This window comes from Phascolarctos cinereus, unplaced genomic scaffold (assembly GCF_003287225.1).
Source record: "Phascolarctos cinereus isolate Bilbo 61053 unplaced genomic scaffold, phaCin_HiC Scaffold_7;HRSCAF=346, whole genome shotgun sequence".
In the NCBI taxonomy this organism is placed as follows: domain Eukaryota; kingdom Metazoa; phylum Chordata; class Mammalia; order Diprotodontia; family Phascolarctidae; genus Phascolarctos; species Phascolarctos cinereus.
Window position 1 is genome coordinate 124,734,412 of NW_027556180.1, and position 26,745 is coordinate 124,761,156.

General features: G+C 33.8%; 1 protein-coding gene and 1 long non-coding RNA gene across 7 annotated transcripts in view; both read right to left on the minus strand.

Annotated features, from left to right (window-relative positions):
* Nucleotides 1-1,742: 1,742 nt before the first annotated feature.
* On the minus strand, nucleotides 1,743-9,452 carry LOC144454747 (uncharacterized). The gene is made up of 2 exons (XR_013483261.1): nucleotides 5,501-9,452; nucleotides 1,743-4,690 (listed from the first exon to the last, which is right to left on the minus strand). It is a non-coding gene; the product is annotated as an uncharacterized LOC144454747 (long non-coding RNA).
* A 1,332-nt stretch (nucleotides 9,453-10,784) lies between these two features.
* The window catches only part of RBM26 (RNA binding motif protein 26), a 94,642-nt gene continuing 78,681 nt past the window's right edge, over nucleotides 10,785-26,745 (minus strand). For 5 of the 6 annotated variants that reach the window (XM_020973311.2, XM_020973310.2, XM_020973313.2 and 2 more), the window contains 4 exons: nucleotides 24,705-24,905; nucleotides 21,046-21,132; nucleotides 13,470-13,583; nucleotides 10,785-11,790 (listed from right to left, as the gene is read on the minus strand). In XM_020973311.2, the coding sequence (XP_020828970.1) occupies nucleotides 11,701-11,790; nucleotides 13,470-13,583; nucleotides 21,046-21,132; nucleotides 24,705-24,905 (492 nt within the window). In that variant the 3' untranslated portion in view covers nucleotides 10,785-11,700. The remainder of the gene's footprint in view (nucleotides 11,791-13,469; nucleotides 13,584-21,045; nucleotides 21,133-24,704; nucleotides 24,906-26,745) is intronic. The other variant, XM_020973315.2, reaches the window with a different exon arrangement.

Here is a 26,745-nt window from a genome sequence, read left to right on the forward strand (position 1 = left end):
ACTCAGGTGAAATTATAGCTCCAATAAAGCAGATTCTGAAGGTAGTCTTTTTTATTTTTTTGCTATCTCGATATAATTGGTTTCCTTTTCAATCCTGTGGGTTTTACGTATTTTAGAAACATTCTGAGAAGGGGCACGTAGATCTTCGCTAACTTTTTAAAATATTCAATAAGGCCTATATGAGCTTATTAAGCAAAATATCCCTAGGACAATTCTTTGGCTTGCCAAAAAGAAAAAAAAGGGGCAGCTAGGTGGCGCAGTGGATACAGCACCGGCCCTGAAGTCAGGAGGACCTGAGTTCAAATCCGGCCTCAGACCAAACACTTGACACTAGCTGTGTGACCCTGGGCAAGTCACTTAACCCCAACTGCCTAAAAGTTTAAAAAAAAAACCAAAAAGAAAAAAAAGTGATAATAAAGGAAGCATTTTTAAAACTTTCTTAAAGTTGATTGTTCTTAAAATTTATTTAGTTTTTCATTTGGAACTTGGAAACTCCACTTCATAAAGTTTTAAATAGTGGTGAGGCTCCCAGATAACTCTCCTAAAGCTAAAAGGCAGAGAAGTAGAGTGCTAGATTTGGGGTCGGAGGACCTGGGTTCAAATCCTATGCCTGGCATACCTTAACCTCTTGGTAAACTTAGGGAAGTCACTAAATCCGTTTCCATTAACACATTTTTAAAATGAGGAGGCTGCATGTGTGGTGGTACATGTCTACAACTCCAGCTACTGGGAAAAGTAAGTAAAGCTGGTGGATCTCTTGAGTTCTCAAGTTCTGAGCTGCCAGGGGATATTCAGTTTGAGGATCTGCACTAAATTATCAATATGGTAAGCCTCTGAGAGCCAGCTGGCCACCTCAATGCCTCAGGAAGGGACAAAGTGATTAAGTCAAAAAGAAAGCAGAAGTGCAACAAAGACTGTGAGTGGCCACAACACTTCTAACCTGGGAGATAAAAAAATAATTAAGGAGACAAACCCCCCCGCCCCCTAAAATAAGAGAGTTCCATTTAACCTGCTTCCAGCTCTAGACTTATGATCCAAAACATAATTAAAATACTATGCATTAGTAAAGAAAGTGTAGAAAATCTATTATGATACTGGTAATTTGAAAAAAAAGTCATTTCTCAATGTACTTTTAACAATAGTTAAGGGGAAAGTTCTAATCAAAAGAAAATGAAGTGATTGATAGAATCTTCTCATGATTATGAGATAAGTCTGGCTACTTTCAAAAGCTTTAGAAGTTGCTTTATAATTTCATTGTCATTTTTTCCCTTCCCCAAAACATACATGTACCACCAGCCTCAACCTGGGTTAGCAACCCTAACAAGGATTGGGGCTATTTCAGTTTTGTTTCACAAAAGGAAAAGAAGTGAGGAAGGGGAATATTCTGAGGGAGATAAATCTGAAAAAAAAATTAGATGTCTATGTATGTGTGAAAAATACTACCTAAGGGGGAATTACATGATCTGTAAGCAGTTAAAAAAGAAAAGTAGGCAATATGAATATGTTTCATAGGAAAAGCAGAGCTGAAAAAAATGTTGGCTCATTTCCCACACTGAAAGAGTGAAATTACTCATATAATAAGGGTGGAGAAAAATAGTATATCAAGGTGCAGAGAGATTGAAAGTTATCTGTATCTCATCAGGACCTAACTTTTCTTCAATCTTTCTTTTCCCATCATTTGGTATTGCTAAAAAATAGTCACCATGTGGCAGCACTGGAGAAGGGGAAAAACTTCACTAAAGAACAGTTTTCAGGAAAATTTTATTTCAAAAATTCTCAAAATATAAAAATAACAAACATGAATATTTAACAAGCAAAACAAATTCAGCTATAAATAACAAAACCACTGACAAAACCAAACAATACTGTATTGTAAGCAAATAATATTAGTATTCTAGTTCAAGTTTTTATCACTACTTTTTAATACAACTCTTCCTCCCTTCCCCTACCCCCCCCCCCAACAACAACAAAAAAGCTGGTACAGCTTAACCAATTACTTTTGCTCTGCTCAAAGAGTAGGGAATATTTTCCCATGCCAGGAGACTTTCTTGAAATGGGACATTCAGGAGTACAGAATTCATCAATCCACAGACACTGAGTTGGGACTTTTAATTAAACAAAAAGCATGAAAAAATTTGTGTCAAATATTTTAACAAACTACAGTTTAGGATTATGAACACCATTAAGTTTGACATCCATAATGTTCTACTGATCCGTAAGAATGATTTATGAAAATATTCTTTGCAAGGTTTTGAATTGAGAATTCTTAACAAAAAAAAAAAAAACCACAAAACCCAACAACATATTAATGAATTTCTTACAACCCTCTGGTCCATGTTTTTTTAAAAATATGTACTCAAGAACTACCACTGCATGAAGTAATAGCTGCATAGAATGCTGAGTTACATAATAGTTTGGAGAAAAATAAACATTAGTACTAATGTACTGTAAGGAGGTTCAGGCGTGGAAATATTATTCAATTTGGAATCAGACCAGGATTAACACCCCTTACATCTCCTAGAAAATTTAACACAGGATCTAATGACAAACTAAAGTCTTTTTTGAGAAGGCAGGAACACAATCAAAAAGAAGAAATTTCCTGTTATTTTTGCATTATTACATTAGTCCCTTTACTGGGTGTTCACAAGGCTGAAAACTTTACCCAATTTACAAACTGAGTAGTTATATAAAATATTGTTTTAAAAGGATCAAAGAGCATGCTGAAGTAAATGAGTGATGTAATTTGAGTCAAAACAAATGTGGGAGGGTTGTTTGTAGCACCAACAAAATTTTTCTGACATTTGTGTGGAAGCCTCACTTGTGGACTAATAATTATCTTGCAAGCAAGACAGAAGTTATTCAGAAATCTACAGTTTTGCATTTTGTGAGAATATTTTGAAATTCACTATGTAAAAATGTAAACAGAAATACATAGCACAGCTACAGGAGCTAAAAGTGTGAAACACATTAAATTTTTTTAAAAAAAAGACTTCTATGACTCAGTCACGTGGAGATGAAATACTTCAATCAAGTGATTCTGTGCAGTTATCTACACAGTTTTATGAGAATCCTGTTGAACTATATTGATAAAAGCAAATCCTCATCCTTTGACAATATTGTTGCTTTTCAATAATTAGGTATAGCTAAAACTAGTGACCTTTTAGTAACAAGAAACACTGATCATAATGAAAATTCCCAGCTTAAAAGCCCAAAATGGAATGGAAAGCAAACAATCAGAATTATCTGGTTCCTGGTTGTGTCCAAATTTTTATTTAGAATAAAACCTCTAAAGCACCAGCTATCTTGCCTAAACTGCGTAAGTAATCTATGAGTTACGGACTATCTGCTGATTCACAAATGTAGGCTAAGTCAATGGCTATAATTAAAATTCACTTGATGGCCATCTAAAATAGGCACTTTATTTATTAGTCTCTTAACCTAAATATATCATGTTTTCCACTATTGCAAATCAGTATTAAGTACTCATCCACATTATGACAAATATTTTCAAAATTCTCATTTTCTATATTTATGCATTTTTTAAATTAGGCAATAAGACGACAAAAACCTGAGTGTTTTCCTAAGCAGTCTTTGTGTAGCAAGTGAATTAGAAAACAGCATGGTAACAGGAATTGGAAAATCATTTGATTTTTCTCTCTCTAACATCCTGATATGTGCAGCTCCCATCCTTTAACATATTTATAGAAGTATTTACCTAGGATCACTATTCACAAGTTATACTTTGAAAACATTCTGAGGTTGAGACTTTAAATTGAGATTTTATACAAGTATACTATATTACTTTAATCTAAAAAAAAAGCCAAAATAATATTAAAACCACATTCCTTCTAAAAACTATACAAAATGTACACTTTTAGAAACAGAAGAGGCATATAATGTTTAAAAAAAACCCATTACTTCACTTAGCATCTGCTGGGATTCAGTCTTTAATGAAAACCCCTCAAGTACACACACAGATGCTAATCTGACACTTCAAAATACTTATGATTCCCTAGGTTTTAACATGTCCCTTCAAATGACAGTGAAGTTACTCTCTGTTCTGAAGGATTAATGACTCAGAAACAACTGTCCAGATAAGCTAGTTTGGCATTTTTAGAAGAAGTTTGTCAAGGTATTAAACAAAATCTTGATGGCCAGTCACTACCCTATTTCCAGAAACAGATCCCATTAAACAGAGAAAACTTAAAATCCAAACCAATTCCATACCAACTGCCACTTTAAGCTTTTTTGATTTTCGTTATTCCCATTTGCTCAGAAAAAAAGAATGGCTTTGCCAACATATTTCATAAACACAGCTCTTTCCAACTTGACTGATGTTTAACATATCTGATGTTAAGAAATTTAAAGTTAAAAGTTTTCCCTTATATGTTTGCAATAATAGCAACCTGATTTTAAAAGAAGAACATAAATATCCAAACTGATTGTTATTCAAAGATAATGTTTACCAATGACAAAACTTCAGATACAAACTCAGGGGATAAACAGGTGTAGTCTTTCATACTACCAAAGAACTAAAGCTAATATGCACCAAAACCAAACATTAATTCAAGCTAACAGGAGACAAAGCATACAATGGTATCACATCATATTATAATGGTCTTCTTCCAGACAGGAACGAGTCTTGCCAATGTAGCCTCTAAGCTAAAGTTCAGCCAATATTGATAGAACTCTGCTGGAGAAAAAGAAAACAATTAATCAATCCAGTAACAGAAAATACTTAAAAACTCCACATATATATATATATATACATATATATATATATGTATGTATGTACGTATGTATGTGTGTGTGTATGTTTATATACAAATAATTGTAAAAGCCCAACCAAAACTGCAATGCAAACTAAACAAAGTTTAGGATAAAGAGAACTACTTGGGGCAAAAGTGGTTTTAAAACTCTCACTGCATCATATTGCACAAGATATAAGCTTCAAAGACAAAAAGGAACAATACTAAAATGCTATATTAAAATTCAAATTTTAAAAAATCTAGCCAATGTTATGAATTGGTAAGAAATACAGAAGAGGGGATAGACCTAAATTTTAAAAATGTAACAAAATTAACATTCTAACCAACAAAATAAGCCAAACAAACTCATGTCATATAATCTTTTAAGTAAAAATTACCTTAGAAATACATTTAGTACAATTTCCTAGCTATTACATGAACGAATCACCTCTACAGCCTTGATAAATAAGCAAGCTATGCTTGAGAGCAGCTTTACAAGACAGCTCATCCCAATTTTTAAAAAGCTCTAATTCAAAGAAAGTTATTCATATTAACGACAATCTACCTTCCTCTCCTAAATTCTACCAATTGGTCTAGGTTTTGTCTACCGGAGAAACCCCTTAGACACTATACCACATTAGTTCTTTAATTATCTGATGATTATACTCTAAACACCTAATTTCTCTTCTCCAGGTAAATAATATACCCAACTCCATGAAGTAACCCCCTTGATAATAGTATTAATAACTCACATTTATTTAGCACTTTAAGGTTTACAAAGCCCTGATATGGGTTGGACTCTCCTCTTGATTTTGGTCACTCTCCTGTGGAAACACTCCAGTTTGTCAAAATCTTTAAAATGAAGTGGTCAGAACTATGTAACAGTGTGACTGTTAACATTACAGACCCTAATTCTAATATAACCTAAGAAAAGTTACGTTAAACCCATGCATAATGCACATGCAACCAACTAAAATCCCAAGCTTATTTCACATGGATTACTTTCTACCCATCTCTTCCCATTCTGTGCATTTTTAAAAATAGAAATGTTAGACTTTACATTAATTCCTATTTGATTTCAAAATTAAATTCAACCCACCCTTCTAGCCTGAATTCTTTTTGAAAACTGTCACTCACTGAATTACTTCTTTCTCTAAGTTTTGATGTTATCTTATCTCCATTAGAATTAGAGGAAGAAATCACTCAAAAATTCTCCAAGTTTATTTTAAAATCTATGTATGCAATGTTGACTAATAACAAAAATGAAACTGGTTTTCATGATAAGTTGCTCCATAAAATTGCTCTGCTTTATAAACATATTGTATAAAATAAAAGCCTACGCAGGAAAAGTAAAGCAGAATAGTCAGAAAACCAAGAGGAAATGTAATTTGTGAGATTTAGGAAAAGAGGGCAAATGTAGTGAGAAATAACAATTAATTAGAATAGGAAAAAATGAATTGTCTAAAGGAAAAAAGATACAATTGAGTCAGGACAAATCAAAGCAAGCATAAAAAAAAATCAATGAACTGCAAGAAAATTATTTATCAAAATAGTAACTAAAACTGCTATTTATAAGGATGATTTTTTTTTTCCTTAAATTAGGGCACTTGGCCACGTTGATTTAGATCATATTCATTTGTATCATGTTACTTTCAAGAGGCTGCTTGTTTGTGTCAACATTCTGAAAGAACTCAGATTTTCTGCAGGTCTTTGGTTCACATTCCTAAACTAGTCTACACAGGCAAATCCATGATTTATGTGGTTACCTGTTGATTTAATAAGCTTCTGTAATGTCATGGGAGGGGGGGCTGAGATAGAAGGAGTAAGGAGCTAAGGGAGGGTGGGTGGTTTCACATAAATCAAGTTGCAAATAATTGTCTTATTGTCAACATAAGGCTGTTACATCTTAGGAAGGGGAAGAAGGAACCATGAATTAACTGGTAGTTAGCCAGAATTTATTTTTTTTTAGATCAATTCTTTCCTTTATTCAACACCTTAGAAATGCTTCTGGTAATAAGGAGACGGATAAGGCTCCTGTAATATGCTAGGAAATCATAACATTATGACAAACAATATCTAAGTCTCTATTACTATTCAGAATAAAACTGAAAAGAATATTTTATCTGAATTTCTGATAATAGAAAATTTCATTTTAACAAGATCCAATAACTTTTAATATGATGAATCATCACCTAGAAATTGGAAAGGTTTTCCTTTCAATATTAACAGCAATCTCCCACTATCAGAAGAATGTTATTGTACATATGTATTATATATTCTTGATGTGGAAGGCAACAAATATTTAAAGAAGAGGTAACAACATGGTAATGGAGAAAAAAGCAAAGGACTTGAAATCAGCTTCCAGGCTAACTTAGTAAATGTGTTTAAGTCATTTAAACTGAATGTCTGTTCGCTTATCTGCAAAGGGAGAATACTATTAGGGTTATATACCTCAAAGTTACTATGAAAGAAGCAATCTGTAAACTGTAAATCACTATAAATATGCTATTACTATTATTACAACTGCTTTTAAAAAGCATATTATTGCTATTATTATTTTAAAGAAATTGAAAAAAGGGATATAAGATAAAAATATTTAAAGTGTTATAACCAATTATCATGAGGTAATTCCAATTAATCTTTCAAAAAAATTTCCCAGTAAAAAATGGGTTCAAATCTTTTGTAAGCAACTCAAACTATAACTTCTTTTACATCTCTAATATCCATAACCACAGAAACAAACCCTACTATCAAATTAGAAAAAGCCAGCTTTTGACTCAGGAGTCCAAAGTCATGGGACTCAAGGCTTCTTCCATCCCTATAAGCCATATGATCTTAGGCAAATGAATCTATCAATTTCATTTTCATCAACTTTAAAACGGGCATAATAAATTACCTACCTCACAGACACTGAGGTATAAGGATTATTTTAAGTTTATGCATGTGTGTGTATATGTATGTATATATGTATGTATGTATGTAGGTATGTATGTGTATATATGTAAATATCTCATACTAAAACTATAATGTACTATACAATAGTGCTGGCTATAATCACACAATGGGCAATAAAGAGGTTATATGGTAAGCATAAGCATGAATAAGAATCTTCCAATAACTTGAGTAAAGAGTGTTGTTAGGGGAACATAAAAGCAAAAGAGATGATATGTAGTCATGTGGCTGGGTTAAGGAATCATTTGTAAGTGTTCTATAGATTGATTACTTGACCATGTCAGGGAAAAGTACACAAAAGCTTTCCAGCACATTACTTTACGTGAAGAGAACTCATAACAGAACATGAACAAAAGTTTCACAGGATGGCTGGGTATGGATAAGCTGCCATCTGTATCTGTGGAGGTACATCTACATCAGTGCAACCACAGATAGGCTACATGCTACAGCATAAGACAAAAGAATTTGTTGCAAACTCTGTAGGGTCACAAACATGATTATAGTTTTGGGTAGTATATGATAAAGGGAAACACTAAGGTAACTGGGTCTATACAGCCTAAAGAACTGAAATATTCTTTGTATCTGTAAAACAATATTGATGATATTGATGTATATGTTGTAATAGAGGCTTTCAGTACTTAATTTGGGGAGTGAGTAGTCAGTACTAATCTATATTCTGTAGGTGTACTGCAAATTTGTAGACAGCTCAAATCATAATACTTTTACTACCTACATTATAGAGTTGTGAAGGAAGTGTAAACTTTAAATCAATATAAAAATGTGGAATTTAGAAAGCTTTTCCTAAAGATGTCAAGAGATATTATTTAAGTTTTATGACCAAATATAAGCTGTTTCTTCCAAAGATGAGCCAACATGGACCCCTTCACCCCCCAAAAAAGATTTCAGGATAGTTTGTTTTCAAGAACTTTTTGATTATTAATGGTCATAAAATACATAATGGTATAAAATGATTGTATAGTCACCTCATGACAATTTCTAGGACTGTTTCAATATAGTTCTCACTAAAGTTAGGGAGACATAACTAGATAACCACTTTTTTCATCATTATTTCTATGAATGTAAAAATCTTCACAACAGAGTTGTAACATTGGTACGATCTGAGAGAAAGATTCACAGTATCTAACAATATGCCTAACACATTTATACTACTTTAAAGTAAAATCCAGAACTCTCATGCACTGCACGTAGAGGTAATAGGTGTGAAACTGTGGGATATAATTTTTGAGGTCAAGAACTGACATGCACTCTGTTATACTCACTCATCACTCCATCCATCCATCCATCCATCCATCCATCCATCCATCCATCCATCCATCCATCAAAATAAAAATCTTCATAACAGGTCTCATTTAAATTACTACTTACAGTTAAAAACACATTTACACATATCTCTTATGACCTTGGCCAACAAACCTGTGAGTTCTAAGTTATTATGCCCAAAGGAGAGTCAAAAAAAGTGAAGCTCAAATAAGTTAAATAACTTAAACAAATCTTTTGATTCGTTATACAATAACCTTCAAACCTTACTGGTCAATGAACTCAAAGCAAGAGGATACAAAAAGCACTTATAAACTTCAAGTTATTATATAATTTTAGACCAGGAAAATGAGTATTTTCTGTAGTTTATATAAATAAATACAAAAACCACTAACCAAAAATTCTTAAATTAATAAAGCCAAAATCACCAGGGATAATTAACTGGCTTTTAAAGCTAAAAGATTTATTTTGCTGTAGTACCTGTTTGGTGCAAAGAGAAGGAACTTGTGCCTCTGTCAATTTGGCATCTTTCATGACTACTAAAATTAAAAAAAAAAAAGAAAAAGAAAAAGAAAGAAAAAAGAACACACTTACCTAATGAACCAGAATAGCATAAGCATAGACTAGATAACAATGTTACGTATAACTATATCACAGATACATATATATGTATATATACGCACATGTATATACATATATATGTATATACACACATATATGTATATACATATACACATATGTGTGTATATACACACACATACATACATACATACATATATATATATATGAGATTTGGCAAGAAATATTAAACTAATTGAAATCTAAAGTTAGCATATGAAATTTGAAGTCAAAATGTTTAGCTAGATAGTACTGTTAATAAAATAACACGGAGACATCTATTGCAGTGTAAAAATGGGATGAGTAGTGGGAAAAGAGAAGAGTTGGGGTAAGTCAGGAAAAGGTGGCAGAGAGGAAAAGACAGGAACTGGCATATAATTCTAAAATTGCTGTTAAGCACCTTATGTAAAATATACTTTGAAGACTGAAAATTTTTAATGGTGTAGGTATCACTGCCACCAATGCCAATCACAACATCTGACTTATTAATAAACTGTTAATATGAGTTGGCTGAGGCTGAAAAAAATTTATTGCTCAGTAGCCAACATTCTAGGGATGAACTTCTCTGATCTTAGCTATGCTGGTCATCAAACAAAAGACAGTCTTTGAGAACTTAGGGGTGACTTCCTCAGCATAACAATAAGAAGGAAGTGAAATATACAAAATGACATTCACAGTAGGCATCAATGGATCTCAGGACACCTGGGATGGCATCTCTTCCATTTCTTATAATAGTCTTTTTTAATGAATAAGTTTCTTGAGAACTAACCTCCTGAAATGGCAAGAGCCAAAAAAAATTCTGAAGATAAAATAATCTCAGTTTAGGAGGAAGAAGGAATATTTATATCACTAAAAGGAAATAATGTAATAAGATTTTCTCCTTTCAGTTCAAACTACGTAAATTTGGATAATTGGATTCATTATGGCTACACAAAGAATGTTCTGAAGTAAGGATTTTGTAAAAGTCAAGGATCTTTATAAAGGTACAACAAATGTACACTATAAAAATTTGAGGTTGGTGTACTTACCAAACAATGTTTTCCTAAGTACTAATTTATAGTACATTTCTTTATTCATATATCTTCACATGGTCAAGTTTTCTTTCATATATCCAAAAAGTAATCTGATGGTTTTCTTATTCATCAAATTAGGTCTACTTGAAGTGTAGTTCCAAACTAATCAGCCTGTTTTTAAAGTTTTTTTTAATTTTAAGACATCTGTTGAAAATTTAAAGGATCAAACCAAACTGAAGTGGTATATATTTTAGGCATCAGATTGCACATTATTGTAAAGGTACCAATAAACTACTGTTATGAATAAATTAGTGATTATAGCTCCTTTTGTGAGTACTGGGGGAAAGGGGCAGTCACCATTTGGAATGGTCTTTTTTATTTTTTTTTCTTTTCTTTTCTTTTTTTTTTTAAATTAGGGAACATTGCCTTAGCTTTTTTTTTTTGTTATTGCTTTTTTCTTTTTCTTTTTTTTTAAGAGACCATTCCACTTTATTTTTTTCAAACATCTTAAAGTCATAAGGATTTATATGCAAAGCAGTCATACACCATTATCATTAAAACCCATTTGTAAAATACATACACAAGTTAAACAAAAGGCTAGTACATAGTAAAGCCTAAGCATACTACTATGCAATATTATGAATACATAACCTGAAAACTTTAGTACTATGTTATCTATTCATTTTTGGAAACATTCATTTTAGATTTTTAATGCAAATCTATTTGATACTTCGGAATAAAACAAAAATCTTCTAAGTTATAACAAGTATTGGTCATATATTTTTCAGACCTATTCATTAAATTACAAAGAACCCAAAGAATTCTGTAACGCTCAGTAGAAGTATGTAATAAAAACATTGCATATGTTTCTAATGTGATGTCTTTAGCAACTGTTTACTGAAATAAAACTCAAACAGCAATCTTTCAAAATACAGGACCAGAAGGTAGTTTCTTCTCTTTAGTCTATTTTTGAAATCCATCTTCATCACATTTTACCAAAAATTGTTTTTACAAATATGTAAAAGTACATTAGATAATACTAATGAAACACAAGTAGAGTCCTAGCATTTGCAGATCAATGATGAGTCAAATCATCTTCTCCAAGAACGAGATTCATTGTCCTCTTCCTCTTCATCATCATCTTGAAGCAATGAGTCATCCACCAAAGACTCTTCCTGAAACTTTAGGTTAAAATGTATTTAGGAACTTACCAAAACAAAGAGTGGGAAACTTTTATATATAGATATTTCTCAAAGAGTTGAATACAAAATGTATCTCATCTGACAGAAATGTCAAGCAACAACTGAGGGGAGAGCAACAACCTCAGCCCATGACACTAAAAACAACGGACAAATGAGATCCTATAGCCTATTGGTATATACACCTATATTGGTATGCATATAACGAGCAATAAACATAAAATCAGGTCTGTACATGCCATTACCATGCCTTTAATACCTTCCCCTCTCCTACCTAACCAAATGTTCCTGCCATCTTAAAAGCTTGCCCATCATGCTCTAGTAGTTTCTAATCATACAAGTAGCCTCTTCTAGCACTTGTGCACAACAGCTGTTAATGCATTTACATCCATTGCATGTACTTCCTGGGGCCTATTCCTTCATTAGTGGATACAAGCTTCTCAGACAGTATCTTTTTGTATTAATCCCTCTACTATTCACAACCCAAAAAAGCAATTAATATTGTAGGTTATTCTATATCTATGTAATATTCAATTCTTCAGGTGGGAAAGAAGTATACATCCTTTGGTATTGTGGGAAATGCACTAGGACTTGTAATCCAAGAACTGGAGCCTGGCCTAGGCTCTTACTTAATAGCCCTGAAACATTAGGCAAGTCATTGACCATCCGACACTTTGTTCCCTCACATATAAAATGGGAATAATAGTACTTGCCTCCTCACCTCACACAATTGTGAAGGAAGTACTTTGTAAACCTTAAAGTGCTATATAAATTGTATGCTATTATTAACATTATTATCAAATAATGCCAAATGACATATATTTGGTTTCAAAAAGCATTTCTGTATTTTGGTTTTAATAAGGACCTATCTGATCAACTGGGAATTCACATGATCCATCCCCCCCCCCAAAAAAAGATATCAAAGCTATACTACACAAAGATCTGAGTTGGATAAAAATGAGAAACTGTTAAGTTTCCCCAACAGGCCTCCCTTCCCATGCTTAACTTTTTCTCACAGAACAACTACATGCTGAAAAAAGAGAATCATCTTACACTGATATAAAGCAGCAAACTAAGCAGAACTGTCCTACCTTGGGTTTTTTGGCTTCAAAACAAGGATGTAGACTTTATGAAAGGGAAAGACAAATAAAGGGAAAGCTGGGATGTCACATGAACTAGGTATAGAGTTACTCTAAAACTACATTGATTGTTAAGAGTTCTTATTAACCAACGAGGAACGGCAAGAGAAAATGGAAAGAACTCCGATCTTCTTGTCAGTAGGCAAGGGTTTGAATCTAACTCTGGCACTTAACTAGCTATGTGTGCCTGAGCAAGTGATGTCACCTCTTTAGGCCTCAGTTTCCTCATCTTCTAAATAGGCATAATAGTATTTATTCTCTCTAATCACAGGGTGGTGGTCAGGAAGCACCGCAGAAACCATCAAGCATTTAGCACCACAAACACTGAGTTATGAGCATCCTCATATAATGCTGAGTTGCCTCTGGAGAACAGACTAGACACATGATTTTTGGCTGGTTATTTTCAAGTATCATAACTATTACTGCTTAGGTCCACCACAGGGCTCAGAATTAAGTTCTGAAGCTGACAGTCTACATGCCCCCTAAATCCCTCCCGCCCACACAATGACAAAAACAACCTACTTCCTCCTCATCAGGCTCAACTTCTTCTGCTTCAACAGCTGACATGTTAATTACAGGCTTATTCCAGGCCAGTTTAAGATCTTGCCCTTTGAAACGAGATCCATGAATTGCAGCCTAAAAAGAGTAAAAATGTTAGTTTAATACTTCTGAAAAAGAGTCTAATTCTTCTGACAATTAAAAACTTAAAATAAATATTATTAAATTGCAGTATTAGTGCTTGGTTTTGTTTTTCTGAATTTTTCAGGTGGCTTCAGCTCCCTGGGCCTAGTTAGGCTAGAAAACATCTATGATCCCTTTTGGTGCTATTCCATTTTTTAAAAACACTCAATCAATCAATCAATAAGCACTTATTAAGTGCCTACTATATGTCAGGCATGAAGACAAAAGTGAAGGTCTCAAGTGGGAGGTGATGCTTAAGATGGGCTCAAAGGAAACGGAAATCTAAGATCCAAAGATGAGAAAGAAGTGCCCTCTGAGCACAGGGGAATTGACCAAGTAAAGGTATAGAGGGCAGTACGGCTGAACCAGAGCAGAGAGAGTAAGTGTGTGTGTGCGTGTGCGTTTGTGTGTGTCTGTGTGTCTGTAAAGGCCCTTAAATGTAAAACAGAAGAGTTTACCTTTCATTTTATATGTAAAACAGGAGAATATGATAGTCAGATTTGAACTTTAGGAATACTACTCTGGAAGTATGTGGAAGATGGATTGGAGAAGAGACTGTGAAGAGGCAAGAAGATCTATTAAAGGAGATGATTTAAATATACAACCAAGAGGTAATGAAAGCCTGAATTACAGCACAGGCTGTGTGAGTAGAGAGAAAGGGATAAATATAAGAGACACAAGAAACAGAGTATAGACAAAAGACTTAGCAAGTGATTAGATAAGTGAGATGAGTGATTCATTCATCTTAATGAATGGACAGATTGTAGCTCTTGATAATAACTGGGAAATCTGTAGGAGGAATGGATTTGGGAAAACAGATGAATTCTGCTTCAGACACACAGATTTTGAGATCCTTATAGTATATCCAATCAAGATGTCCAACAGACAACTGCTAATGTTAGACTGGAACTTAGGAAAAGTTAGGGATTAATACTGATTGGATGGTGGCAGGTGGGTAGGTAGATAAAAGCTAAGTAGATAATATTAATAATTTATGCATGACACATATGGAAACTTACTATTCACAATCATACCATATGAAGTAAAGTGACCTTACTTTTTAGAGTATCAATTTGTATATAATGACAAAAGGCCATATTTAACATTAAATCGTTTGTATTCTTAATGTAATACTGTTCCTTTAAAAAAGCCTCAAATTTCACAAATATAAAATGCTTCGATGTTGAAAAAAAGAATTTAACTTTGCTGTTATAACCTGTTCTGAAAAATGTCCCATTTTCTGTAAAGTCTTCGTAATTGAAAACGTAAAAATTTTAACTTATGGGATATTCATGCCTTTCTAAGTACCAGCTGCAGTAAGTGGCTGCTTTGGAAATAGTATGTTCAAATTAAAGTAACATGAACTAGCATAAATCAGTGTTAGCAACATACCGAAATAACCGTCACAGTCACAAAAGATTTATAGTACAATCTCAAACTACAGCATAATGTGAAATGTAGAAACAATTACATGTTCAATGACATCTGCACATGAGTTGTGTGATATTAAAGTCCCCAGGTATAAATTTTAAATCTGTACATATAAATTTATGATAAATGTAAAAGATTCCATGCCTATTAAAATGCAGCTCTGGAGTTTATTTTTAGTCCAGAGTCTCATCACAATGTCACACAACTGGAATTTTAAGATGTACTTACAAATGACATTTAGGTCCAAGAACAACTTGTAATCTTTTGAAGAAATGACTACTACATAAAAATGCAACATTTTATAGTAAAGCATCTTACCTTATTTTCAGGCTAAAACATAAACTCTCATAAAACAAGCCTTTTTCCCCACTGGAAAAGCTAAAATAGTTATGACACTTTCTACAAAATAAACTCTCATAAAAATTCTTCCTATACTTGTTTACATTTTTCCACTTACATTTACTAACTTACATTTATGTAATATTTTAAAGTTTGCCAAGTTCTTTCCTCACAATTATCTCTATGACCATTTTATGAATTAAGAAACTTAGGCTCAGAATTTATGTGATTTGCCCTTAGTCACACAGCAAGCCAGTGTTGTAAGTGGGATTCGGATCTTGTCCTGACTCCAAGTCCAGTTCTCATCCCAACAAACCACACTACCTGTTATAAAAGTATAGCCAAAAATCTTTTTTTTTTAAACACCATATTATAATACATTGACTTTGCTATCACTGTCATGATTTGGGTTTCAAAGCATAAGGATGCCTAAAACTATGAAATAATCTTCCAAATAAGCTTCTAAGACGTTTCTTCTTTAAGCATGAATTTGATCCAAAATTTAATATGGTAAATATTATATTCACTTTAAGGTAAAATAGAATCATGCAACACAGTATTTATACTGCAAACCATTTTACATAAAAGTTTTGTTACTCAACACTTTTATTAGCTAAAAAGTTCTAAAAAAAAAACACTTTTCATATTCTCCCACTGAAATCTAACATCCAAGAAACTTCTACTGATTTTCAATCAGGGTACCAACATTTAGATAAATACTTAATTACAAAATTAGGCTTCTCTCTGATGATTCTGAACAGATCAACCTATAAAGAAAAATAAAGTATCTCCCAAAAATTTTACACACATAGAAAAGTAGACAGCTTTAAAAGTCCACATGAAATTACATGTTACTTTAAAATAAAGCTTAAATGGAAATAAAAACTAGAAAATCTCTCTCCCCCCTAAAAAACAAAATGAAATGTAAAAGTGTTTTTTACTACAGGGTTAAGGCAGTGATGGAAGTACAGTTCCTGTATCATTTAACAGAATAAATGTAGATTAATTTGGTTTCTCTCATCATATCAAAATTTCAGTTTTTATAGGCTAATAGCAGCAAAACAGAAAACTGTAAGCTAAGAAATTCTTGGGACATGGCAAAGCAGCAGCACGGGAGAGGAAGAATGAACTGGACTTGTAGTTAAATAACTTACTACAACTATTTAATTTCAAAGACAAGTCAACAGCCTCAGTTTCCTTATCTGCACCATGAAGGATTTAAGGTCATTTCCAACTCAAATATTCTATCTGTAATCATTCCCTTCTCTGTCTGTCCATGGTCTTTAATGCTTCCTTCTTGCCCCTTCAAGCCCAAATCCTGATGTTTTCTCCTGCGCTTTACTCTCCTCCAATACTAAGGATTCTGGAGGCAAATTCAAATATTCTTGTCTGCTTGTCTGGTAAAAAAAAAATAGTAAGATGTATCTTAATGCTATTTAATCAACTACTTTTGGACCAATCAGCACCCTCAACATGTCACGTAATAAATATATGTGTAGAGATAATCAACACAACCCCACCACAAATGTTTTGATATATTTGAACACCAAATATCTTATTTGTATGGCACTTATTCAAGAACTCTGAATTATCAAGAGCATGACCATAAACAAAGTTAATTTCCCTTCTAAAGGAAAAGACTACCACACCCACTAAAAAGAGGGTGGAGAATTCTAGTCTCTTGAGGCTGAATGGAAATTTGATTCTGACTACTGTACGTAAATGTGAGATCACAGTGTAGAAATCAGTGACCAAACAGCCCGGAAAATGTTAACTACTTAACTTCCTGCCTAGGTGGGCAACTCTACAGCTGTGCCTTTAATATAATCCCCTGGGGTAAAAAGGTGGCACAAGGGAGTGACAAAAAGGACAAAGTAGAGAAGGTACTCTTTGATACAATTTTTAAAAACATGTTTATGTAATAAATGAGACAGCATGGATAAAGCTGGCTTAGGGGCCAGGCAGATCTGAGTTCAAGTCTTGACCATAATACATACTGGCAGTGTGACCAAGGGCAAGTCCTTTAACCTAAGAGAAGATGCCAATCAACAACTAATAGAAGGAATTTTCTAATCTACAAGTTTTTGATACTAAAGAAATCTCAGATCCAGTCCTTACACTATATAACAAGTAGCTTTATACCATGTACTTCAATAACTTCTAATATGGAAACATCCTTAGGTAAAACACGAATTTTCAGCTATGTCAAGCCAAGGTAATATGGATTTATTAAGTACCCACTCTGTGGTAAGTACTGTGAAACTTTTTTGGAGAGAATAAGAAAAGCAAAAACAATTCCTGATCTCAAGGAGTTGACAATCTAATGAGGGAGACAACATGCAAACAACTATACACAAACAAGATATATACAAGATAAACGAGAGATAATCCCAAAGGGAAGGCTTTACACATGAAGGTCTGCTTATAAAATCCTAGAGAACCTACAAATAAAATAGCTTCAGTGAAGCAGTGTGATACAAGATAAGCTCACAAAAATCCTTTCCTATAGGTCTACAGAAGGACCCTAAGTCTAGACCAAAGGATGAAGATTACAATTAGAATACCAGGAGGCTACCCTTGACTATTGTGGCTCTTACTCTGGAGACCAGGCTAATTCTAATGATCTGGAATCCAGACTTCATTTATCCATCAAGAATCAAATCTTGATGTGTCAACAAGTACCCTCTGGCCAGGTCCTCTCCACGGTAAGTTCTCCAGCAGAGCTCCTGGGACCTACTGGGAAAGGTAGACACCAGATTACCTCTCTAGGAGGATATCAGTCAGCAAGGTACACTAAAAAGAGGAGAAACCAAACTTTTAAAAAGTTGAAAACTGGGGCAGCTAGGTAGCGCAGCAGCTAAAGCACTGACCCTGAAGTCAGGAGCACCTAAGTTTAAATCCAGTCTCAGACACTTGACCCTAGCTGTGACCTTGGGCAAGTTACTTAACCCCGATTGCCTCACCTCCCTCCAAAAAAAAAAAAAAGCTGAAAACTATTTAAGACCACACTGATTATATTATATACAGTAACACCTTTGTGGTTTAGTGAACCAAACCTGTGATTTCACTGGTATAGGGAACTCCTTATCCAAATGCTCAATACACCAATTGCTGATAAGCACTTAATATGCAATTTGTCATCTCAGAAAGCTGCTGCATGGGCCATCTTGAAGTTGAGTGAACCAACTCAGGATATACAGACTGTAATTTTCAGAGACAGGACCTAAACCTAGGTCTTCCTTACTCCAGGGGCAGCTGTAGTTATCTCTATTATCACCATACTACTTCTCTATATACTACACAGGCCAAGTGAAACTATCATATTGCTAACTGAATACTACTTATAAAATGGAATCATTACCAACTCTTTGTCTAGTAACAACAACCTAAACTATTATTCAATATATATGTCACCATAATAAAAATAGTTCTATCTATGGGCTAAATCAACAATCAAATTAACCAAAACATCAGAAAGTGGAAGGGTGAGAAGATTGTTTTCATGATTTTTATTTAATTTTTACCATATTTTACCATATTTAACATTTACCACAGCAAACAGCTAATTTTTGAAAGTAGGGCAAACCCAAACAACAAATAAGCTAACTTAAATACTGCATTTTTTTGTTCGAAAGTCCTGAAGGTTTCAAGTACAGAGTCTATCCACTGATGATTAATTTAACTGCTCTCTTCCAAATGTTATCCATTAACAGGTGGGAAGTAGGAAGGATATTGTTGTTGTTACTGTTTGTCCTTTCTTCTGGAAGAAGACCAGACATCAGGGAGGTGATGCCATGACACACAAGTGAACTGAATTTAAGTGAAGGAGGGCTGTGTGAAATCACCAGCCTCACTTTCTCCTCCAGAGCCTACTGGGTCCAGTGGCAAGATACAGATCAAGATGACTGAAGAGATCCTGGATGCAGGACAGACCTTGGCCTTTTTAAGCTAAGGTTTTTCTCAGGTCTCAGTTTGTCTGAAGCAATGCTCATTCAGTGATTAAGGCTAGGTAATTTACGAAATGAGGTGGGAAGTGGGAGGGTAGATTGAGAATAAAAGCACTGTTTTAAGAATAGATTGATAATGGTTAAGTTTTTTGTGGGCTAAAAAGGGTGTGGTAGAGAATATAGAACTGGACTTGGAGTCAGAAGATCTGAGTTCAAATTCTGCTTGTGATACTTGTTTAATATGTAACCTATAAGTAAGTCACTTAATCTCTCTGGTCCTCAATTTCTTCATCTACAAAATGATAAGACTGGATTAATGACCTCCAAGGTCTCTTCCAACTCTTAAATCTATACTCCTATGAAATCCTGCTTTGGACACTTAATATGTGACCTTGGGCAAATTATTTAATTTCTCTCAGCCTCAGTTTTCTCATCTATAAAATGGAGACAATAGTTCCAACATCACAAAGTTGTTGCAAGGATCAAAATCAATATTGTACATAAAGCATTTTACAAATTTTAAAGTGACACATGTCAGGAATGATTAATTGTTTAATGACAATATTTTGTTATGATGCATTTCATCTGCTACCTATCAAAAAGTAGGTATTTACTAAGCTGTCAACAATGTTTATCTCAGGTAAGAAAGTTTTTCTCAGAGCCTCTTAAATATGAATTTTCAACTAATTGAAGAATTGTATGAATTATATATTCATCTTCTGCTTCTGTTTTAAGTAGTTGGATTAAATTGAACAAAGTCACAAATGCAGAAAACATATTAGATAAAGAGACATTCTCCAAAAGATAAGTGATAAAAGAACAGGAACAGTTTTCAAAGGAAATGCAAACAATAAACCAAAAGATACTCTTCAGTATGCACCCTAGGAAAGTCAACGATGGGGAGGTCAAACGTGTATCATAATACTCATAAGTATCACACATTTTGTGGTACAAAAAAGAATTAGAAATTTGGTTTCTGTCAGCTGAAGAATAGCTGAATAAACAATGATATGCATATCATGGAATTATTCTACCTTAACAAATGACAAGTATGAGGAATTCAGAAAAACACGGGGAGGGTTCATATGATCTTAGGCTGAGATAAAAAAGTAGAACCAAAAGAAGAGTTCAGTCTAGGAGCTCTTAATTGTTTTTTTTTTTTTTTTTCTGTCATGGACCTCACTTTAGCAGTCTGGTGAAGCCTATGCACTCCTCAGAATAATTTTTTAGATGCAAAAAATAAAATATGAAAGATATGAAAGAAAAAATTATATTGAAATACAGTTGTCAAAAAAATTTTTTAAAAACAAGTCCATGGACCCTAAGATCAAGAATCTGGTTTGGACAACCAAAGTATACAATGTAAATAGAAAAAAACAAAACAAAACAAAACTGTATGGCAGCTGAATTCAGATTCAATGCAATGCCCAATCTTGGTCCAAGAAAATAGATAACAAAACATACTTTCATCTTCTTGGGAAGAAAAGCATGAGACTAGGAGTGCAAAACACTCCATATGTTCTCAGAGAAAACTGCTGTATCTGTTTTGTTCAACTGTTTTTCTTTGTTACAAGGGCAGAATCTATCACAGGGCAGAAAGATAGTGTACTATTTGGAAAATATGGCAGTACTAAAAAATAAGACACCAGTAATACTCTCAAAATGAATTTTTCAAATGGTTAAAATATTGTTGAACTTACTGCTTCTGCTTCTGCTCTTGTCTTGAATGTAATTACCGCGTGAAGAGAGGAGTCATCAATCTGACAATCTTCAATTTCACCATATTGCTTTAAAAAAAAAGTCTCCATTTAAATGCTTATGCAATTTAAAATATCAAACATTATTAAAAATGTAAAATCGTACAAATAAACCCATGCCATAATAAAGTAAAAGAAGCAGTAATGCCATATTGGTCCCAACATTCTTGCAAAGTTTGATTTGTGCTTGATTTGAGTGCATGTGTGAGTACATGCATGTGAGCATATGCAGGGTACAACATGTGTGTGGGCAGGAGAAGAAACAGTATAACACTGGATCTAGCACCAGCCTTAAAGTCAGAAAACCTAAGTTCCAGGTCCAATACATATTAGCTATAACACCCCGAACAAGTTGCTTAACCTCTCCAACGGCAGGCACCAAAGAGTATAAAATTGCAAATCAGGTTGCTCTGCTGCAAAAGCAGAGGAAATTTTGTGTAAAACACTAACTATAGGTCCAGACCATAAATACATTTGTGTGTGCAACATTTCTGTTTAAAGCCATTTTCAGTTTAAGGATACAGCCCATATCTGAATTGAAACTATATTCATATCAACATAACTGATTTCATTTATAGTACACTGTTTGCAAAAAGAAACCATACATTTTCCAAGCTTATTTTTGGTACTGTTATAAATACCATTATTTTTGAAAATTAGAATGCCAGAATATATTTTTTCTCACAAAGCTTTGGGTATTAAATACTCCCATTTGAAACTTATTCCCACATTGCTATTAGAAAAAGTAGAAGAAAATTCATTATTAAAAAAGGTTACCATAAAGATTTTATGCAATCTGAGTATAAAACAATAACCCACAAAAACAATCATTTGTTGTTCTAATACACTTATTTCTAAATGAGGATCCTGTCCAAGTAACACAATTATTCTCAAACTTAACAAAAAAATAAAAAGATGGTATGGTGAAAAGATAGGTATAGTCTGCCATTTTCGTTGTTGTTGTTCAGTTGTTTCTGACTCTTTGTGACCCCAAGAACCACACTGTTCATGGGGTTTTCTTGGCAAAGATACTGGAGTGGTTTGCCATTTCCTTCACCAGTAGATTAAAGCAAACAGATGTTGAGTGACATGCCCAGGGTCACACAACTAATAAGTGTCTGAAGCCACATTTGAACTCAGATCTTCCTGACTCCAGACCCAATGTTCCACCCACTGAGCCATCTAATTTCCCCCTACAGTCTGACATATACTCCCATATTCTGGGAGAATAAGGTTCCAAGAAAATATAGAAAGAGTCCAAAATAAAGGAAGGATCTAAAATTCTACAGAAGAGATCAGAAGCTCTCAAGAATGAAATACTGAAGACACAAAAATGACTAATTCTAATAGTGAGGTAACTAAAGAGAGATGTAGATACACCAGCAAAAGAGATGGATTCTCCAGCAGGGAGCACATTCTGAAGCAAGTAAAGGTAAAGAAAAAAAGGAGGAGGAAGAGGATGTCCCAGCTATCCTGGGGAAAAGAAGAGAACAAAAGAAGGGGAAGAACCACTGATAACACATAATAATAATGTGATAATAAATAATAAAAAAGAACTTATCAACTCTTATTTGTTTCATATTTTTCTGCCAACAAAAAATAAGCCAAAGATTTAAAAACTAGGGAGAAAAAGAATAACAATACATAATAGGAAATAAATATGAAGACAACTAAGGAAATAACAAAAAGAGCACCTAGCTATTCTGATTAGTTCAAATCACTAAATGCTCAGATGACTTGTATTACAGGGAACTTAAAGAATTGGCAGCTATGACTATTAAGTCACTCTCAGGAATATGAATGACTATAGCGAACACAAAAGTAGAAAAGGGCAAATGTCTCCATTTAAAAAACGGGGGTGGAGGGGTGGGAGAAGAGTAGAGCCTGCAAACTATACACCAGCAACCTTGACTTATATAATGAAGAATCCTGCAACTTATTAAAGGATTGACTTAATATAATGAAAATCCTGCAACTTATTACTTAAAGGATTAACTGCTATTAATGAACATCTAGAAAGGAAGCAATGGTTAGAACAAGTCAATATGGCTTAAGTTAAGAACAAAACTATACATCAAATATAAAGATCTAAAATCAAGGTGTATTAGGAAACTGCTATAAATATATATGAAACCAAGAGTCATTCCCCAATAGATATATGGTGTCTAAGGATATGAATAGCTAAAAAACTACAAATTATTAATAAGTATATGAAATTGCTCTGAATCATTTATAAGAGAAAGGTAAATTAAAAAGCTTCACCTCATACCCAGAAAACTGGCAGAGATCAAAAGACAAATATTCAATGCTTAAGGGGCTTCAGAAGACAGACACATGAATGAATTGTTGGTAGAGCTATAAATTGGTCCAATTTATACACTCTTGGACCTCAAGAACTCACTGTTAAGACATATAACCTAAGGAGACAAAAGATACCACATATATGAAAACATTCACAGTGCTTTTGAAGGTGCTGGACCATATGGCCTCTGAAGTCCCCTTTTAACTCTAGACCTCTGATATTCTATCAAGTTGTATACTGAGGATCCAAAAACCATTTTCACAAATACAAACTAACACTAACATGGCTAGAAAGCAACTCAAGATCCAGAAATATCATTCAAGCGCAAACCTGACCTGAGCCAAAATTGTGGCTGATGTTATCTTAAGATGCACTGAAGACAGGCAGTGTCCAAGATGGGAGACACCAGTCCTGTCATATTCTACCCTAGTCAAATGACACGGGGAGTACTGTGTCCTGTCCTAAGTATCACATTTTAGGAAGAAAATTAATATTAAAAACAACCAAAACAGTGAAGAGCTTTTGAGTTCATGCCATATGAAGCTCAGCTGAAGGAACTTTGACAATTTAAGTCTGAAGATAACTTAGTAAGGACATAAGAGCTATCTTCAAGTATTCAGAAAACTACTTAAGAAGAAGATGGCTCTGGTTAATCCCCAAGGGCAAAACTAAGAGCAATGGGTGAAAAGTGGCAAAGGTAAAATTTACGGTGAAAAAACTTTGAGAAAAATTTCTTAAAAACCAGAGCAAACCAAAAACAGAATAAGCTATACTGGGAAGTAGTATGGTGCCCTCAGGAAGTAGTGATGGGTACAGAGTCACTTACCGATTATGTTGCAGAAGGGACTTTAAATTCAGGTACAAGTTCCTTTCCAACTCTCAGATTTTGTGCTTTTTCATCACAGTGAGATAACTTCACCCAACAGCAAGAATCTCTTATGTTTTTAATAAAATGTTGGGATTAAGCAAGTTATTTGTATACTGTGTGATGTTTAAAGTATTCAAATAATATATGCCATTTTTATGGTACTCCAAAATATCACCATCAAAAGCAATCTGAAACTACGTACTGATAATATGTACTCAACAGGTTCACATAGGGAAAGAAAAGTGGAGCACTGTAGAGAACTAGTCTATAGCCAGAAAAAGCAAAACACATATTCTGTTTCAAAAGCAAAAGAAGCAATTGTGTTTTTTTTTCTTTTCTTTAGCCACCAATAAATTACCTATGAGACATGTAATTTAATTCCCCTAATATAATGTATCTTCTTGGATAAAAGTCATTAAAATCATTAGATACCGCAAAATGGGGGAGGAGGTCTTCTCTATCACTTTCGGTAAATGCAGAGATCTCTAATGCTCTCGGGCGATGGTCTACCACAGCATGACCAGGAACGCCTCTCCCTCGACCACGTCCCCTTCCTCTGCCCCGCGTGGTACCTCGACCTCTTGAATGAATTCCTCGCCCTCGACCAGATGAAAGAATCCCTCTTTTTGCAGCCTAAAACAAATTTTAAAATGCGTGCCATTTATTTACATTCAAACAATACACCAGTCACTTACCATCAACATTATCATCACTGCTAGCATTTATATAGCACTTAAAGATTCACAAAGTATTTTTCAAATATTATTCCATTTTATCCTTACAACAACTCTGAAAGATGGGTGCTATTATTTTACAGATGAGGAAACGCTTAACATAGTTAAGTAACTGAGATTTTAATTCAGGTCTTCCTAACTCAGGTTCAGCCACTTAGCTGCCTCATAATAAACTAATGTTTTTAAATATTATGTTTTGGTAGAAAAACTGCAATTATGGTGGGGTTTTTTTTACATTTTTGTCTAAACATATGACATGCACTACAGATCCCCTAAGTTGGAACTTTACTTTTAAAGGGAAATTCTTAAACTCAGTTTCCCTCCATCCAAAAAATGAAACTGTTATTTTAAGGTCTGAGATTATTATTTATGTTCTCTTCTAATCTCAGATCCCCAAATTATTAAAACTTCCACCTAGACTTGTGATGTCATACAAGTAGGGAACTCTTGAAAAGGAAATTCATCTTATCAACACAGATTAGCAACTACTATGGCCTGGAGCTAAGAATGGTTATTAATTTTAAAATAAAGTTTTGTTTTATTTAAAATGTAAAAACTATTTTTAGCTTGTAGGCCATTCAAAAACGGGTCATGAGTAGGATTTGGCCCTCTGGCCTTGGAAGCTAGGGTGCTGATGGTACCTAGGGTGCTTACGCAGGGCCAAAAGCCAGAATTTATCAGAAGCAACTCAGATTATCCTTATTTTTGGTTTTCAAAAAATCATCACAAAATAATAATAGCGCTAGATTTTTTTTCAATAAAGGAAACCAATGATAAACTTTATTACTTTGAATAAGAGTAGCATTACCAGTCTGAGCTCTTAGGAGAATGTTTAATCTTAAAATTAGACAAAGCCAACTAAAACCTAAATAATGTTTTCACTGGAGATGTTAGTATTAGTTGCAATTTAAACTTCAGTCACAACACAGGCAGAATGCAAGTTTGCATGGTATGTCACTGTAACAATTAAAATGCTTTATTTACAACTGCTGAAACTGTGAACTAAAACTTTAAATCTAGAGCTCCATTTTTTAACCTATAAGAAACCAATATAACACAATTAAAATGTCAACATCCAACCTTTCCATCTTTAAAATGAAACCCATATTATTTCTCCCCCTCCTCAAAACACTAAGATATTAACTGGTTTTCTACCAATAAAACAAAATCTGCAAACTATGTAGAAAATATCATGAACGGGGCTTACCTTTCTTACGCCATATCTCATTTTACATTTTAAAAAATTAACATTCTTGTTAAAACTCCAGAATCTTAATGCAACCGAGTGATAAAATTAATTAAGAATTTGTTAAGTAAATAAAAAATGTAGCCTAATCAAAAGGAAATTATGTGTTGTGTCTCGTTTTTGTAAACACCCATAGCACCACCTATAGGCAAAACTTTCTTAAGCACTATGAATAGTCTACTATATTTTAAATGATACAAAATTGACTGGAAATAGCATGATTCAACAAATAAAGTGAAGACGACCTTATGTGCTAAGCTACTAAAGCTTAGGGAGGAAAAAAAAAGTCCAATTTCTAACTGGGAAAAAATTGAAACCCTGCCCTCTTAGATAACATTACAGCACAAAGTAGTAATGAAAAAGAGTCAGTCATAGATTCAGAACTGCAATTCAGTAAATTTTTATTAAGCACAATGTGCCAGGCACTGTGTTACAAAGAGACCAGAAATATCAAAGTCTGACCCCTTCATTTTATAAATGAAGAAACTGAGGC